The sequence below is a fragment of the Hyperolius riggenbachi genome, chromosome 9 (genome assembly GCF_040937935.1).
Source record: "Hyperolius riggenbachi isolate aHypRig1 chromosome 9, aHypRig1.pri, whole genome shotgun sequence".
Lineage (NCBI taxonomy): Eukaryota > Metazoa > Chordata > Amphibia > Anura > Hyperoliidae > Hyperolius > Hyperolius riggenbachi.
In genome coordinates, this window is record NC_090654.1 from 280,541,602 (window position 1) to 280,560,893 (window position 19,292).

The 19,292-nt window shown below is 47.4% G+C and overlaps 1 protein-coding gene across 8 annotated transcripts in view; it reads right to left on the reverse strand.

Moving 5' to 3' along the window:
* DDHD1 (DDHD domain containing 1) overlaps window positions 1-19,292 on the reverse strand; it is a 97,926-nt gene that overhangs the window by 50,712 nt on the left and 27,922 nt on the right. For 5 of the 8 annotated variants that reach the window (XM_068254669.1, XM_068254664.1, XM_068254666.1 and 2 more), the window contains exons 3-6: window positions 13,714-13,809; window positions 7,624-7,752; window positions 4,163-4,310; window positions 2,112-2,221 (exon numbers count right to left, since the gene is read on the reverse strand). In XM_068254669.1, the coding sequence (XP_068110770.1) occupies window positions 2,112-2,221; window positions 4,163-4,310; window positions 7,624-7,752; window positions 13,714-13,809 (483 nt within the window). The remainder of the gene's footprint in view (window positions 1-2,111; window positions 2,222-4,162; window positions 4,311-7,623; window positions 7,753-13,713; window positions 13,810-19,292) is intronic. The other 3 variants (XM_068254667.1, XM_068254670.1, XM_068254671.1) reach the window with 1 other exon arrangement.

The following is a 19,292-nucleotide window of genomic DNA, read 5'->3' on the forward strand; positions in this document are numbered from 1 at the left end:
AAACAATGACTTGCATATTTCATCACCATTCTGAAGTGAGGCATTCTGGGAGTTATATCCAGCCCATGTGAAGCTATACAGGACCAAAAAGCTTGGTTTCAAAAATAGCTATAGAGAGAAGGCGCTCAGAATAATAAAATACATTAAGATGGAGAGTGATAGGTTAGCCTCTAGAATGACTAATGACTAAGCGTTTTGCAGGTTGTCCCTACTTCCTCAGGAAGGAACGCCTCAGAGACGCTCGTTCCTATCTCATCTATGCCACCCCAGCACGACTTCTTACTGACCTGAGGAAGCAGAGACAACCTATGAAACGTGTAGTCATTGTGCAATAGGCATCTTTTCCAGTACCCTTTGTAGGACTGGCTCATTCTTCTAGAGAGGTAGGCTAACCTAACACTCGATTTTAATGCATTTTATTATTCTGGGTGCCTCCTCCCAATAGTTGTTATAATTTACACCTGAGACCTAAGGTTGTATTTTTTGCTGCTCCCCCTTTGAGAGTTTGCCTATAAGTACTCCCAACATCGAGGAACTAACCCTCTGAAGAGCGACCACCGGGGGTGACCACCGCAACTGAGCAGAAGCTGGATTCTTCGGTACGCTTCAAAAGTGGTTGCCATCTGCTGCTTGAGTACAACACCTACCGTATTACTCGGCATACAAGACGCACGTTTTCTACCCCAAAAATGGGGAGAAAAAGTCCCATCGCCATATATGCCAAATGCAGGGAGCCCCAGACTTACAAACACCGCTGATACAACAACGGGGATTCCCTGTATTGTCCCCTATTGGTGTTCTACTTTCCCCACCCAAAGTGTGACCTCTACACCCGTATACAACTATCAGAAGTGGAAGCACGGCTCACCTATTCCAAGGCTCCAGCAGCATTCACAGACTTCTCCTCTCCTCCACTGTTCCCCTAGTGCCAGCCTCTACTGATGATGCGAACAACAGAAGCCGGCACTAGGGGAGCCGTGAAGGAGAGGTCTGTAATCAACGCTGGATGAGGTGAGCTATGCTGCCGCTTCTGATAGTTGTACACAGGGAGGAGGAGGGCACATGGGAACAGAAGGGGACACAATTGGGGGAGAACATCTACAAAACGCTCCTGGACCACGGACGCGCTAGGTTTCATATTTTTTTTTCCCCCTGGCTTTTGCCTTCTAAACCCAGGTGCATCTTATAGTGCAAAGGGTCTAATATGCCGAAAAATATGGCAATCTCCATCCTACAGGCGTTTTTGACAGTTTGCACTATTGGATCCGGGCCGTTTTCTCGTAGAGAACAACGGGACAACCCACCAAGCTTTGTTTTGCGAATGTACAGTTGTTCTCAGTACGGCGATTACAAATTGAACCTTTTAAATGATTTCTTGATTTCGCTTAACTTTTACTAAATGTACTACATGTCCCAACCTGAGTTTTTCCAAAAAAGTACTCAAAGACCTTAAAAGACACAAAGTGAGAGGTATACGGAGGCTGCCATAATTATTCCTTTTTAAACAATACCAGTTGCCTGGCATCCAGCTGGTCTGTATTGTATAAAACAAAAATAAATATGGAAGCCTCCATATCCCTCTCACTTCCGATGTCCTTTCAAAATAAGTCTGAAGCCAATTACAAACAAAAAAACGATACTTATCGAAGGAGAGGAAAGGCTCTGGGTCCTATAGAGCCTTCCCGCTCCTCTCACGGTCCATACGTTCCAGCGCTGGTTCCTCCATTAGAAGTCTCCGAATGATGGGTCAGGGACTGCTCTTTGCCGCTGCGGAAGTCTTCGGAAGTCTTGGGGAGCCCGAGTGCTTCCAAAGACAGACGGCTACGCAGGGTGCTTGAGTGAGCGCCCTCTGTTGCCCACTCACACGTACGCAGTACGGAGTCGCAATCTTTTGGAGCATTCGGGCTCCCAAAGACTTCCAAAGCTTCCTGCGGTGGGAGATTTGGACGGGGGAGCAAGCACTGGAACTAGAAGGCTCTATAGTACGCAGAGCCGTCCCTCTCCTTAGGCGTATCGGTTTTGTTTTGTTTTTTTAAGTTGGCTTCAGATTCTCTTTAAATGCCTGAAACAATTGTTCCCGATCGGGATGGGTAACAGTTACAAGAGATTACCTCCATCCAGAGCAAGTTTGGATCGCCATTCCACAGGAAGGAACTCTACATGCTCTGTTGACACGTGGCAGAAGTGTTTCTCTTCAATCTTTCTGGCCGTGTCTCTCATCCTGTGACATAAATTACACAGGTAATGACATCATAACAATAGCAGTACATTCCAAACACACTACTCAATCCAGGAGTCAGTTTACAATGGGGTGGAGCGGGTAGGGCAGCTTAAACACGTAGCACAGACATACTGTACCGCAAACAACAGTGTTTATTTTTTATAGTAGTAAACCATTCTGCTCCTCCCCCTTTACATCACAATATTCTCACTCACAAAAGAACGACCATTGGGGGCAAAATTTAAGGATGAGCAAGATCAATTTCATGAAAAGCAAAATTGTCTCGTAGTGTGAGAGACGGGGGTGTGGAGGAACAGTAATAAACTGAAAGGGACCCCTGAACAGAGCCCAAAAATTGAATACTCAACTTACATGGGGCTTCCTCCAGCCCTCCCCCGTATACCGTGAGGTCCCTCTGAGACCTCTCCAATCTTCCGTTGGCGGCTCCGCAAGCTGCGAAACCCCGCCAGGAGTTGTGCTAAACTACGCATGCACAGCCTGTCCGCACGTCCACCGCGATGCGTCGCAGTGAGTGTTCCAAGCATGCAAGGTTAATTATTTCGAGGAAAAAAAAACACGATTCCCGGCCAGGTTGCGCAGCTAACCGAGCCATCAGCAGAACAGAGGGGACCAAGAAGACGCAGAGGGACCTCACAGGATTATTGCCATCTGTGATTCATTTCAGAATGTATATTAGGGAGAGGAAAAAAAACTTTTACAATGGGCAAACAATGACTAAATTTATAAATGAATATTGAATTTTTATTTTTTTTTTGAAAAACTAGGTTATTTTGATTACAGTTCCTCTTTCAAGAGGAATTTTTTCACCACAAAAAAATTCAGAGATGATTGGAGGAAATTTATCACTTGGACTACAGGAGTATAACTGTCAGGCAGGAGGAGAGGACACGGAGATTTGGGCATTAGTCGTTTCAGGGTACGATGTGAATATTTTCTACTAAAAGAATGCCGAGTCCCAGACCGGCCACATGTAGAGCAGTTTTACTGTGACTGCTGATGCACTCGGGGCCAGTTCTACCGTATATACTGTATACTCGAATACAAGTCAACCTCGTGTATAAGTCTACTCCAATATTTCACTTCTTAAGCTGGAATTTTTTTATTGACCCAAGCCAAGTTTAAGTCTACCCAGCAAAGTTACTGGCGGCACTTGGGGCTCAGGAGGGGTTAATGACTGCACTGCATACAGTATTGCAACCATTAACCCCTCCTGTCCCTTAAGTGCAGCCAATACCTTTTCCAGGGCCCCAAGTGCTGCAATTATTCACTCACCCTCCTGCAGCCCAGTATTCCCCCCTGCCCCTTTCCTTGTTAATTGCTGTGGCCAGGACTTTCACGCCTGTGTTTTCTTGACATTTCCTCAAAGTATCACTTACCACTGGGTACATTGCTGCAAATGGGAACGTCACTATTAGTACACACATAACTCAGTGTGCTCAGTGCTGCCCGTGACTCATGTATAAGTCACCCCTATACTTTTATGACGTGACTCAGTCCTTAATTTGTAGACTTATACTCGAGTATATACAGTAGTTAAAATAGTGCGCCAGGAAATACAAACTTGGGGGCCCGACAGACCCTCCCCCCCCCCCAAAACTATATTAGGGCCCCTTTGCTGTCACCAGATTTCACTCCAGGCCCCATAAGCTGGCTACTGTCCCTCCTGCCCAGATCACCCCCCTTCAGATTACCTGTGCCCCCCAGAGTCCCTGTGTTGTCTTCAGCAGAGTAGCATCTCACCTGTACCCGAGGGGGGCGCCCCCTGCCAGTCCTTTGGGTCCATTGCAGGGTCTCAGGGGAGCACAGTTAAGTTGGAAGGGAGACCCCTTGGAGGGGCACTGCCCCCTTTGCCTCTATGGAAGCGCCGGCCCTGGATGCACAATATCAGAGCGAAGCAAAGGATGGGCATAACGGACTTACATGGCTGTGTTCTTGATGATTCTTCCTTGGTCCATTTTCTGCCCGATTCCATGGACAACGAAAACGATGTGACTCGTATCCACAGGCTTGTCCTCGTAGGTGGCCTCCTCCACATAGCCTCTGTGGAGTCTGGTCCCGCTACTCGAAGCTGCAAGACAGTAACTAGGGATGGTCAATGACACGCCAACTATGCAAGTTTCATGATACGTTCAGGAGAATGTGTGCAGCTTAGAAACTGTCCAATCAAATGCAGCAGCTGCGCTCAATAGTTCCATTTCCAACAGAGGGAGCGCCAGAGGCGTGGCTTTTCCGGAGCTATAGCACCCCACAAAAAGAGCACCGCTCCGGCATAGCACCTGCACAGGTCGCTGGGAGGATAAGCGGGAGGAGAGGAGGATGCAGAGCGCAGCGGAGTGTTTAACTCGCTTCCTGGGCTGGCTGGGACAGAGCACACGATACTTCCATCCTCCCCTTCGGCGTAGTGGTCTCCATAGCTGTAGGACACCTGCATTGGGGGCTCTGGCTGCCTATGTGAGGGGGGCACCTATGCCTGGCTACCTTTACTGGGGGCACCTATGCCTGGCTACCTGTACTGGGGGTATCTATGCCTGGCTACCTGTACTGGGGGTATCTATGCCTGGCTACCTATACTGGGGATACCTATGCCTGGCTACCTATACTGGGGGCACCTATGCCTAGCTACCTGTACTAGGGACACCTATGCCTGGCTACCTATACTGGGGATACCTATGCCTCGCTACCTATACTGGGGATACCTATGCCTGGCTGCATATACTAGGGGCACCTATACCTTGCTACCTATACTAGGAGCACCTATACAAGGCTACCTATACTGGGGGCACTTATGCCTGGCTACCTATACTGGGGGCACCTTTGCCTGGCTACCTATACTGGGGATACCCATGACTCGCTACCTATACTGGGTGCACCTATTACCTTGCTACCTATACTGGGGGCACCTATTACCTTGCTACCTATACTGGGGGCACCTATTACCTTGCTACCTACACTGGGGGCACCTATGCCTGGTTATCTATACTTAGTCGGCTCTGCTACACGTATAGTAAATAGGGCATTATTTTTTTTTTATTAGGAGAGGGGACATCATTCAAAGTTTTCTGCTGATGTCCACTGTCTGTGACTTACACCGCAGCTAAGTTCATGTACATTTGGCCTTGCCCATGGCCAGTCATTACCGCGCTCACTTTCCAGTGCAAGGACGCGCCCAACCCCTCAGATGGGGTGAAGGATTTTGCTCAGAATCAATTATTTAGCAGTACAAAAATATGTAGAGTAGCAAATCAACTTCAATAACTTCAGAGTGTAAAGGAGTTTACCCGCAGCTGTCAGGCAGCTGAGCTAACAGCAGCGGCGATCACGACGGGAACGCGCGGTGGGAACAGGCGAAATCTATGCCTTGCCAGAGACTGACAGCAAGAAGCAGGGCTTCGATTTTACCTGTGATAGTACGGAGGAGGTTAAAGGTAACTTGAGGTGAAACATGTAGAAGCGGACATATTGATTTTTGTTTAAACAATACCAGCTGTCTGGCAGTCCTGCTGATCTCTTTGGCTGCAGTAGTGTCTTAATCCCACACCTGAAACAAGCATGCAGCTAATCTTGTCAGAAACACTTGATCTGCTGCATGCTTGTTCAGGTTCTATGGCTAAAAATATTAGAGGCAGAGGAATAGCAGAACAGCCAGGCAATCTGAAGACTGGGAGGAGGGTGGGTAATGAATACACAATTAGCAAGGAAATAATGTCAGGAGGTCAAAGGTAACCAATATGGAAACTGTCTAGAATACGATTCTCTGCTTTTCCTTTATAAAATTCACAGGAATTATAACATGGACAGTGCAATACATCTGTTATGTAAGTACAACTAGTATTTATCTACTTATATATGTGTTTTTTATTTCTAGGTTAGCATGGGTGTTGCTTGTTCTTTAAAGAGACTCCGTAACAAAAATTGCATCCTGTTTTTTATCATCCTACAAGTTCCAAAAGCTATTCTAATGTGTTCTGGCTTACTGCAGCACTTTCTACTATCCCAGTCTCTGTAATAAATCAACTTATCTCTCTCTTGTCAGACTTGTCAGCCTGTGTCTGGAAGGCTGCCAAGTTCTTCAGTGTTGTGGTTCTGCTATGAACTCCCCCTTCCAGGCCCCTTTATGCACACTGCCTGTGTGTTATTTAGGATTAGAGCAGCTTCTCTCTTCTCTCTTATCTTTTACAAGCTGGATAAATCGTCCTCTGAGCTGGCTGGGCTTTCACATACTTAAGAATTACAGACAAGGGCAAAGCTGTTTGCAGGAAGAAAAGAGCAGCCTGAAACTTCAGTGCATGAGAACTGCACAGGGAAAGAAACACACAAATGATCTCTTGAGATTCAAAAGGAAGGCTGTATACAGCCTGCTTGTGTATGGATGTATTTTCTATGTGTGGACATACTGTACATCAACCTACTTCCTGTTTTGGTGGCCATTTTGTTTGTTTATAAACAAACTTTTTAAAACGGTTTTTAACCACTTTTAATGCGGCGAGGAGCGGCGAAATTGTGACAGAGGGTAATAGGAGATGTCCCCTAACGCACTGGTATGTTTACTTTTGTGCGATTTTAACAATACAGATTCTCTTTAAAGTACACCTCAACAGAGGGATATGGAGGCTGCCATATTTATTTCCTTTTAAACAATACCAGTTCCTTGGCAGCCCTGGTGATCTATTTGGCTGCAGTAGTGTCTGAATCACACACCTGAAACAAGCATGTGGCCAATCTAGTCGGACTTCAGTCAGAAACATCTGATCTGCATGCTTGTTCAGGGTCTATGGTTTAAAGTAATAGAGGCTGATCCTCTGATCAGCAGGACAGCCAGGCAGCTAGAAATAAATAGGTCAGCATGTATACCCGTCTCAGTTCAGGCATACTATAAAGGGAAATAAATATATCAGCCTCCATACGTCCGCAGGGTGCTTACCCGTGAAAAGGTACTTTGAAGTCTTATGAATTGCAAAGTGTTGCGTTTGCCATTCTGGTGACAGGACTCTCTGGTGTAATACGGGAATACTGGGGAAAGGTGACTGGCAGTTCATGCGTTTCATCGTTGAGATCTCCCGGGAGGCGGGGCAGGTGCTGGCGGAGGCGTCCGCCGTCAGCCGCATATTTGACAACAAGCGCTTCAAAGATCTCAAAGGAGACAAAATCAATAATGCAATATTATGTGAATTATTGATGAAGCTGTTTGTCTCAAGTATTCCACGAAGGATGCTCTGAGCCTGGAGTTGCCCTTTAAAGGGCATTTGTGTTTATTTGTCCCGGGTGGCTGTTTTAGGAGGTCAGTAGGGGGCGGGATCTCTCCATTGTCCCCGACAGACCTCTGGGAAGTCTTGAGCCGCTGAGCGATGGGCGTTACGCAACGATGAGATCAGGCAGCTTACCCTTGGAGAACCCCAGCTTCTGGGTAACCGTTCGAGCTATTTTGGAAGTTGTGGCGTCGCTATAGAGATAGACTTCGTCCACACTGTGCCAGTCCACGTGGTTGCGACTCAACTTCAGGCTGTGGGTAGCTGTAATGACAGGCGGGGATCAGAAAGTTAGTCGTGTAACAGAATATAATGGAAACCATTTCTTCATAATTATAGGATATAGTAATTTTGCCTTTCAGGGCCATACAGAGATGGTTTGCTATTCAGAAGTGATGCATCATGGGAAACCACCGCCGCTTACTTAAAGTGTAAATGTCGGGCATAAAATACAAAATCAATTCTTTATTTTTATCTGGTAAACAAGTAATAAGGGTGATAACCAGGCAATCCAAAAGTTAAAATCTCTATTACTTTTCTTGTTGATAAATGATCATTCCCCAGTTTACCTGACTTATTTGGTACACACAAAATTTGGTACACAAAAAGGAAGTTGCAGGGCATGCTGGGTTGTCCTTTTTTGCTTCTGTACATTAGTTAAGTCTGAGGGGAAATAAAAGAAGCAAAAAAGGACAACCCAGCATGCCCTGCAACTTCCTTTGTGCGGCAACGTACCAAATAAGAGTCAGGTAAACTGGGGAATGATCATTTATAAGCAAGAAAAGTAATAGAGATTTTAACTTTTGGATTGCCTGGTTAGCATCCTTATTACTTGTTTACCAGATAAAAATAAATCATTGATTTTCGATTTTATGCTCAACAGTTACACTTTAAAAAGGACACCAGAAGTAAGAGGGATAAGGAGGCGGCCATATTTATTTCCTTTTAAAAAAAGCAGATTGCCTGGCTGTCCCGCTGCCTCTAATACATTTCAGCCATAGATCCCGAACAAGCATGCAGATCAGGTGTTTGACATGATTAGCCACATGCTTATTTCAGGAGTGTGATTTAGAAACTGCTAACCAGAAAGATCAGCAGAACTGCCAGGCAACTGATAAAATGAAATAAATATGGCAGCCTCAGTATCCCTCAGTATTTTAGCACACTTTATTTCTTGCATTTCCTTGCTTCTAATTAGTACAGCTGTAATTTATATTTATGGCCACTTGTCACTAGGGGGCAGTGTGAGACAATAACAGAGGGATTCTGCTTTCAGTTTCTAGATTTTCTGCTAGTAGAGAGGGATCAAAGCATTCCAATAATTTATAGCACAATGAGTTCTGCCGACTGAAGTCAAAAGCAGAGCACTTATCTCAAATGACAACTTTATTGAAGCTGCTAATGAGTTAAAACCGAATTATCGCAAATACCGGCTGTATTAAGGCAAAATTACTGTTAGTATTGCTTTTTAATAAGAGTGCTTTTTGGTCTCTTTTTGCCCTGGGTATTCATTCATAAGTATAGGTGATTGAAAAAAATTCTGGTCCTGTAGAGTACAATACTGTTCCCATTACTGTGATGCATAGATAGATCTCTGATTATCTTTATTGAAGGAAAAAAAAAATATCCCTGATGACCCCCAGAACAAAAGGATGCCAAGTGATCCAACAAACCAAAACTGGCAAGAAAAGTTCCCTCGCTTGGGTCTTATGGGAACTTTGTGGGTGGTTATTGTTGATTTAATACACCCAGGCTGCCCAGGCCATCATCTAAAGCAGGGGTCCCCAAACTTTTCGGTCAAGGGCCGGGTCAACATACTTCAGACTACCGGGGGGCCGAATATACGTAAGATGATCTTGAAAAACATTACATTGAATCTAGGTATTGATTCCCCCCAATCATTCCCGGAGGAGACCTCCCAGCAGCAACCATTCAGTCATGCGGCACCCGAAGAACGTCTTTGTGCACCAGACAGTGAAGCATACCCAGGTGACAACCTGCCTTCCAGTTGGACAGCCGTGTCACCAGATGCAGAATTGGATTGTAAGCCAGCGAATGACTGCTCACTGACTTCTACAGTACGTGATGGGTGGTGTCAGCACTGCTATTTTATATGCGGGCAGTCGATATTTAAAGAGACTCTAAAGTCTCTAAAAAAAAGTCTTTTTATGTCACAAATCTGTGTAATACTTTATCACTAACTAAACCGCTGCTGTAAACTAAATCCCCCCAAACTCCCCGGCGGGCTATCCGGGCAGCGCTTCCGTGTGAGGCAGAGCTATGAGCCGCAGCTCTGCCTCTCAGCACTTCTGTCAGCGCCGGATCTCCGCCTCTCCCTCGCCCCTCTCAGTCTTCCTTCACTGAGAGGCGGGGAGAGGCGGAGATCCGCCACTGACAGACGCGTGTGAGGCAGAGCTGCAGCTCATAGCTCTGCCTCACACGGAAGCGCTTAGGGCAGCAAAATCCACGACCAAGAAAGTCGTGGATTTTGCAGGGGAGAGGGAGGGGGGGGGGGGGGGAGTTAGGGGCAATTTAGATAGTTTACAGCGGCGGTTTAGTTAGGGATAAAGTAATAAACAGATTTAAGACATAAGACGTTTTTATAGAGACTTCAGTCTCTATAAAGGTGCAGTGAGCCGCATCTTTAGGCTGGTTTCACAGTGGGACGTTACAGGCGCACGTTAGAGCAGCCTGTAACGCACCCCACCGCACAGTAATGAAAAATCAATGGGCTGTTCACAGTGCCCAAGTTGCGTTACAGTGTAACGCTGCGCCATAATATAGCATACTGCATGCAGTACTTTGTAAGCGGCTGAGCCGCGTTAGACTGCTTGCACATGCTCAGTAATGTTGGGGAGGAGCGGAGAGCGGCCAGGCACATGGCTAATTAATATGCACTGCACGTTATGACGTGCAGTGTTTACTTCCTGGAGCAGCCGCTCTGTGCGGCGATTGGCCGGAGGGACCACGTGATGCCGCATGCGCACAAGAGTGCGCATCACGGCATCACTGACGCCAGAGTGAGCTGCACAACGCGGCTCACTCTGACGTCCAGATCCAGCACCACCAGGCGTTGAGTTAGGGGGACGTTATGCGACCTTAACGCCCCCTCTAACGCAACGTCCTGGTGTGAAATTAGCCTTAAGTTATAGATTTGGTGTTTGGGGGGGGGAGTGAAAAAACCCTCAGGGGGCAGGCCTTAGTTTGAGGACCACTGACCTAAGTCTCACCACAGATAAAAATGTCTCCCTAGGTCTGTGCACAAACAATTCACTTGTAAATTTTGTTTTTGTCAACGTAAAAACTTTAATATAAGCCCCACGCACAGAGCCCGAACTCTCTCAAAACACCTGCTTCTGGTCATGTGACCTCATTTTTTAAGAACTTTTTTTTTATTTTTAAGCTACAAATTTTAGGAAAGATAGAGCCAGGCACCAGTTCCAAAATGGCAAAAACAATGGAATTCCTCAGTAAAGGGTGGTGGACCCCAGCTTGACTTCTGGCCTTGTCCGGTGTCACCGCGATGTAAGGTCACCAAGGCTCAACTGTATCTGTATATTCTAGCTAAGGGGTCCTAATGAAAACTGCATCCCACTGCCAGTCTGAAGGGTGGCTGAAGGCGAGTGCAGGTGTGTGATGGCCATCAACTTGGTGGCCATTTCTGGATCAACTTAAAGAGGAACTCCAGTGAAAATCATGTAATTGAAAAAGTGCTTCATTTTTACAATAATTATGTATAAATGATTTAGTCAGTGTTTGCTCATTGAAAAATCTTTCCTCTCCCCGATTTACATTCTGATGTTCACCACATGGTGACATTTTTACTGCTGGCAGGAAAGGTCAGTGGCAGGAGATGCAGCTTGCTTTTTTGGCAGTTGGAAAGAGCTGTTATTTCCTACAATGCAATGAGGTTCACAGACAAGAAATTCACTGTGGGAGGGGTTTCAATACAATATTAGCTATAAAAGACCCCCTGATGATCCATTTGAGAAACGGCAAAGATTTATCATGGGAAAGGGGGTATCAGCTACGGATTGGGATGAAGTTCAATTCTTGGTTACGGTTTCTCTTTAAAGAGACAGCCCACCAGAAGGCTCAAACATAATTTACTGATTCTAGCACTGTTACATTGGCTTAGTCAATCAACTAGAGGCTCCTAAAGGAATCTATAGTTTATAATCCAAACAGACCTTAGCATTGGCGCTACCATGATGGGGAGTGCCGCTAACCAATGGGAGCCTGGGCAGAGAGAGCATGGGAGCCTGGGTAGAGAGAGCACGGCCATGGGCACTTTTGTGACCCCATCTAAAGGTCTATAATGCTGTAACGTTGAAGAATCCATCTTCGGGTGTCCGGGTTCACCCACAACTCTGAAAGTAGACAACTCTAACATAACAACTAACCGGTATGGTGGCATCTTTTATCTACGAAGCATTGCTCAGCAACAAAATAGTGTAAAGGCGCCCAAACAACATTTTAATTTTGCAGGCCTATCAACCGGAAAATTGGTGCCACAACATGACAGCCCAATAGATGACGAGCCGAAATCGGTGGAAAGGATCGGTCGGGGATGTTGGTAAAATCTCGGTTGCAAGGGCTCGATCTGGTGCACACAGTAACGTGGTTTGATATTGCGACGACAGACGTACCATAAGCGGAGGTCCCCTCGAGTGTAACCATGTCCCGCCTCCATGCCCGTATGCGCTATATAATGGCTAAACCAGGCTTTCTCAACCAGAGTTCTCTGGATCCTCAGGGTTCCTGGAGTACTCTGCAGGGGTTCCTCTGCATTTTTCTCCATTGTGGGGGTTGGGAGAGGTATGAGAGAGCACACTATAAAAGGGGGGGGGGGGGAACTGTTAAAAGAAGCACTAAATTGGGGGCCAGAATGATAATGAGCACATTAATAAAAAGCACTAGAATCTGTAATAAAGGGCACTGTAAAAGGGGGGAGTGGCCACAGCCACATCAGCTTTTTAAAGACCATGCCAGGGGTTCCCTTGAGATCCAAAAACTACTTGCAGGGGTTCAGAGTTCTTCCCAGGCTCTTTAAGGCCCAGTGCACACCGAGCGGCTTTAGCAGCGATCCGCCAACCGCATCCGCCTGTGAAAACGCTTGGCTAATGTATTTCAATGGGATGGTGCACAAGGTTTTAAGCAAACTGCAAATGTGCCTCCTGCTGCACTTTTGCGGTTTGCAGAAGCGTTTCTGCCTCAATGTAAAGTATAGGAAAAGCTCAAACCGCTGTGGAAAACGCTAGATCAGAGAGGTTTTCCAGGCATTCTTGTTACAGAAGCTGTTCAGTGACCGCTTTTACTGTAACAATATTATTAATCTGCTACACAAAAACGCTCCCAAAAACGCTAGGAATGTTTAGAAAACATCTCTAGACATGCCTAGAATCGCTCTGAAATCCGCTCCAAAAACCTGTAGCGTTTTGCTGATCTGCTAGCGGTTTTGGTGTGAACTGGGCCTTAGCTTGTGCTGCACCTGGCTAGTTTTGGTGAGCACCGGGCTGTCATCGGCTCACCTCCTCCGAGGAGTGCTGGCCCTGCATTCTCTCATCTGGCCCCACCCGGCTACTTTTTCATGCCACCCAGATGGAAAAAATTTCTGGGGAGAACACTGGGGTTCCTTGAGATCCAAAAATTACTTGCAGGGTTCCTCCAGGGTAAAAAGGTTGAGAAAGGCTGGGCTAAACTCTCCCCTGGCATGACCCCTGACCTCCTCCAGTCTCTGCCGACACCGAGAGATCCACATTACCACATAACCTGATACAAGTGACGTCACATGCGCCAGTGGCACGTGGTACAGGTGCATACCGCAACAGCGAACACCGAAGGTGGCCAGGAGTCATATCAGCATAGAGGGGAGCCTTTAGGGGCACGGCGGGACACATACACTTGGGGGGGGGGGGGCAGCCAGGCAGGCGGCACTAGGCTGATTTCTGATAGATTTCATGCCGGAATCTATCGGAGATCGGTGTGCAGTGTATGGGCAGGCAACAGATCCCTCTCTGATCAGATATTCAATCAGAGAGGGATCTTATGGTTGATCTGCCCATACATCGAGTAATGTATGGCTACCTTAAGTTGGGCATCAGAGATAACGAGATGTAAGACAGCTTTACTGAGATCTACAGCTACAGATGCCTAGACTGTGGGTTGCCGGTAGAAGCATCTAAAAGGCAGATAAGTATCTACAAGGCGGCTGTGTTACCGTACCTTCATAACGCCTTCTTTTGGCGCATGGGGAACCTGTGCTTTCGTAATATCCACGCCACCCCAACAGGTAAGGGAGGGAGAAGGGAGGGGGCACAACTAGTAAAGTAAGGACAGGTAATTTTTACTGGTCTCTGCATCGAGATCTTTTGACAGTCACAACATCAGCAGGGTTGAGAGAACATAGACAGAATCATTATACAGCATGCACTGACCAATGGTCACAGAGAATCACAGCAAACAACAGATCACACGGTTCATTATTGGAAAATTAGTAAGGAGTCTGGACAGGCTACTGTGATTTGTCACACTTCTAAAGTACCCAATGACAGCAGAGAAGAACAATCCCAGAATTCAGGACACAGTCAGGCCAGTTCAACAGCTACTAAAGCTTATTGTAAACGTTGGAAAAAAAAAAAAAAATTACAAAAAGCAAGACTTCTTCTCCTAAGTCTGCATAATCAGCTGCTCCGACTTCACTGTGTCAAAAGAGGCAGGGAGGGGGGGGGGGGGGTCTAAATGCGCTGTGCGTTTTTTCCAGCCGTGTGCCGGAATCTACTAAGTCCAGGAAATGAGAACGACAGCTGGGCAATGAGGCTTATTTCACACTCCACAGCCTAACTAGGCACCCTGTATGACTTGTCTTACTTCAGGTGAGAGGGCGTATATATCAGTGGCAATTGCCACACTGGTTCCTAATGGCCCATACTCACGGGCTACAATTGTCGCCGCAACACGCGGCGTGCGCGTGTTGCGGCGACAGGTCGCCCGTGAGTATGGGCCGTCGCACGGGCGCGCACCCCGAACTGTCGCTCGTCGCTGATGTCGCCAGGCGATTGAAAGTTTCAATCGCCTGGCGACAGTCGCCGCCGCACCTCCGCCGCAACTGTCGCTAGTCCGCGTGAGTACGCAGACTAGCGACAGCAACCTCCATTGAGGTATGCGGAGCTTCCGGCGGGGGGAGGAGGAACGTCGGCGACAGCTTCCGTCGCGCCGCTGGTCCCTCTTCCGCGTGTGTACACGGAGGGACCTGGCGAGGAGCTGTCGCCGGCCTGTTGCCCACACGCTCACGTGTGCTGGCGACAGGCCACTTTTGCTGCCCGTGAGTATGGGCCATAAGAGCGCCAAGCGCCACGTCCAAGCTGAATAGAGCACTGGTTAAAGTGGACCCGAGATAATATTTTACTCATTGCGTAATTGTGTTCCTTTCATATGGTTTATAGGGCATTCCTCAAGCCAAATACTTTTTTTTGGCTTGTTTAATACTCTAATTCCCTATAAACTAAACAAGCCTCACCCACAGCTCCTCCAGGACCAAGGCACTGTGAGATCCATGTAGCAAGGGCTTATGGGAGCTCAGTCTGGGCAGGAAGGGCTGTAACAGATTTTTACATACCCGGGGCTTCCTCCAGCCCCATAAGTACGGATGTGTCCCTCGCAATCCTGGTAATCAGCTCCGGTATTCGGCTCGGTCTTACTCAGTGAAGTCAGCCAGGGGATGTCTCTGCTTGCTCAAAAGTAGTACTGAACGATTTTCGGTTTAAAACCGAAAATCGCAATCAGAGCAATGACGATCTTGGGATCGTCAAAGCGGCGGTTTTCGCCACTGCCGCCTGGTCTGCTCCGCTCCCTTCCCCTGCTTGCTGCCCCCGCCTCCAGTAATTTCCCATTACAGTCGGGCTCACCGCATTGCACTACTGCGCGGTGAGCCGCAGGAAAGAGCCGGCGAGCATTCTCGGCCTGTACCAGGAAGTGTGATGTCACTTCCTGGCGCCCACCGTTACTAGGCAACACTCGTTGCCTCTTCCATGCGGCTCACTGCGCAGCGTGCAATGGGAACTTAGTGGAGGAGGGGGCCGCGAGCAGGAGAAGGGAGCGGAGCAGGTAAAGTCAGAGGGGAGGGGGGGAATCTGGAGGCTGCTGCACCTACACACTGCCTAACCTGTCCTGTGGCCCCTATACTGCCTAACCTGTCCTGTGGCCCCTACACAATGCCTAACCTGTCCTGTGGCCCCTACACACTGCCTAACCTGTCCTGTGGCCCCTATACTGCCTAACCTGTCCTGTGGCCCCTACACAATGCCTAACCTGTCCTGTGGCCCCTACACACTGCCTAACCTGTCCTGTGGCCCCTATACTGCCTAACCTGTCCTGTGGCCCCTACACAATGCCTAACCTGTCCTGTGGCCCATATAGCTGGCTAAACTATACTGGGGGAACTCATACTCACCATCAGTGTGCTGATCCATCGTTGTGTATTGAAAAATCGTGAATCGAAATCGCAATTTCTGACAGAAATCGTGCAATTCAATCTTTATCTAAAATTGTTCAGGCCTACTCAGAAGGTCCGCGCATGCGCAGACGGTCCCTTGCTGACTTCACTGAGCCGAATACCGGAGCCAATTGCTGCTTAACAGAGGCAGGTGGAAGGATGGTGAAGGACGCATCAGAGCTTTTGGGGCTGGAAGAAGCCCTGGGTAAGTAAAAATCTGTTACAGCGCTCGTCTCTGGTACACTTTAACCATTTCTGCCGCTGGGACAGGCCCATCTCCGCAGCGGCAGCTGTTACAGCTGTAAGGACGCGCAGTTTGGGGGGTGCTGTGTGCACGATCCTCGCGATCGCGCTGTTACCGGCAACAGTGGGGATTGGCTGCAGGGAACAAAAGTCCCCTGAGCCAATCCGAACATGTCTGACAAGAATGAACACTGTTGTAGTTCAAAAACAGTATTCATTCTGAAATAGAGCCGCCGTGCTACTTACTGCGCCGATTTCTACTGCCGATCGTTAGATTTATTAATCTCCCCTCTAGGCCACCATGATCGCAGGCATCCATTGATGCCCACGTCAATTCCCATGTTACAATGTAGTAACACATTGCTTTCTATAGCATACTTATTGTACGCTAATAGGAAGTGCTTCGGGAATAAACATTTTTGAATATGTATGTCAAAAGGGCATATTATTATTAAATTATGGGCTAAAAATTTGTAATGGATGTAAAACCGAAAAAAAAGCACCTTTATTTCTAAATAAAATATTGTCACCATACATTATACTAGGGATATAATTTTAACGTTGCAATAACTGGGACAAATGGCAAAATACAATGTGTGGATTTTGATTACGGTAGCATGAATTATTTTTACACTACAATGGCTGAAAACTGAGAAATAATGATTTTTTTCAATGTTTTCTCATTATTCCCATTATGATGCATTTAGAATAAAATAATTCTTAGCCTAATGTACCACTCAAAGAAAGCCTAATTGGTGGCGGAAAAAAACAAAGGTGTAGATCATTTCATTGTGATAAGTAGTGATAAAGTTATTGGGGAATGAAAGGGAGGAGTCCTGAAATGTGAAAATTCCTCTTGTCCATAAGGTGAAAAATACCAGCGGGCTGAAATAGTTAAAGCTCTAACTGGCGTAACTATAGTGCGGTGTGTGCTACCTGGCTTCTGGGATTGGCCCTGTGTTATACAAACAAAGAACAACATGAAGGAAAATCTAGAAAAACACAAAGAAAAATCTGGCGAATACGATCTGATTCTTTTTGTTTACGCAGAAATCATTTTGTGTAAGGATAGATCTGCCGTACAGCACACCATTAACTGACACCATTCTGAATCATTTCTGAATATGAAAGTCAACTTCACCCAAAACTGATATTTCTTCAGAACAATGCGTCCTTTTAAGAGAACCCGAGGTGGGGTTCTGACAATGCTATCTACACACTCACAGAGGCTGGGTCTGCCTATACTGCCCAGCCTCTGTTGCTATACAGATCCCCCCTAAGTTCCCCCTGCACTCTGCTATCCCCCATAAATCACAGCCGCACTGTGCGGGCTGTGTTTACCTTTGTGCTGTTACTCTGCGTGCTCCCCCCGCCTCCTGCATACCTCCGGTCCCACCCACGTCCCTTCCCCTCCAATCAGCGGGGAGGGAGGGACGCGGGCGGGGACCGGAGCTCTGCAGGAGGAGGGGGAGCATGCAGAGTGACAGTAGAAAGGTAAACACAGCCCGCTGCGACACACTGTATCGACAGCGCGGCTGTGATTTATGGGGGATAGCCACGCTGTGTATCGACAGCGCGGCTGTGATTTATGGGGGATAGCAGAGCACAGGGGGGGGGGGGGGGCACTACAAGGCAACAGATGCTGGGCAGTATAGGCAGACCCAGCCTTTGTATGTGGATTGCATTGTCAGAACCCACCTCGGGTTCTCTTTAACGAAAACCTGTATTAAGAAATACATCCCCTGGTGGGTACTTGCCTCGGAAGGGGGAAGCCTCTGGATCCTAACAAGGCTTCCCTCATCCTCCAGCAATCTCCTGATGCAGCCCCCCGAAGTGCGGCGATGTAAAGATTTACCTTCGGTGATCCTGCGCGGGCATACTAGCGGATCTCCCTTCGGGTTAAGTCGGAAATAGCCGAACCTGATCAGTCCGCTCTACTGCGCAGGCGTGAGTCCTTTTGCGCCTGCGTAGTAGAGCGGAGATGATCGGGCTCAGCTACTTCCGCCTAGCCCGAACGAAGAACCACTACTGCGCCGGATCCTGGAGAGGTAAATAAATCACCCCTTGTCAGGGAAGGATTCGGGAGGAGCCAGCGCTGGATTCCTGCTGTCTGCAGGGGACGGGAAAGCCTCATTGGGACCCTGAGGCTTCCCCCTCCTGAGGTAAGTACTCCCCAGAGTAATACAGGGTCTTTAAAGCGGATCCGAGATGAAAAACTAACAGTCATTTAGTTGATTATTAGTATCTCATTGAACGCATCTGTTGCGAGAACCAACGAGGTCTTCACCAGGGCTGTGGAGTCCGAGCAATTTTGGATACCTGGAGTCGGAGTCAGTGGTTTAATAAACTGAGAAGTCGGGAGTTGAAACAAAGCCCCGCCTATATCTACCCCCCTTACCGGCAGATCTGTCTAAGACAGGAAATGAAAGGGGAACTGAAGCAAGAGGGAGATGGAGGCTTTTATATTCATTTCCTTGTAAGCAATACCAGTTGCCTGGCAGCCCTGCTGATCCTCTAATACTTTTTTAGCCATAGACCCAGAACAAGCATGCAGCAGATCAGGTGCTTCTGACATTGTCAGGTCTGACAGGATTAGCTGCATGCTAGTTTCTGGTGTGATTCAGACACTACTGCAGCCATATAGATCAGTAGTACAGCCAGGAACTGGTATTATTTAACAAGATATAAATATGGCAGCCTCCATATCACCCTCACTTCAGTTGTCCTTTACAGCCAAGGTTGGACAGCCGTCCACAGCATCACAAATTGAAAAATGAATATTGATGCAGGCAATGACACGTACAAAACACGGGAAGAACTGAGCTGAAGGGGAAGTTGTGGTTTCATTGAAAAGTGGCGACCCTTCAACTCATCGCACGTGGACCAGCGGGATGGCAATAGCGGTGAAAAAAAATATCTGATACATTCACAGCTTTTCTCCACGACTCTCTACAGCCTACCAAACTGGCAATTTACCCCTTTCCGCTCCTATGTCCGACATTGGGATTTTCCAGTACAGCTAAACTTGCTGCCACTAGGTGGCGCTATTCCTGGATAAAATCTGCCA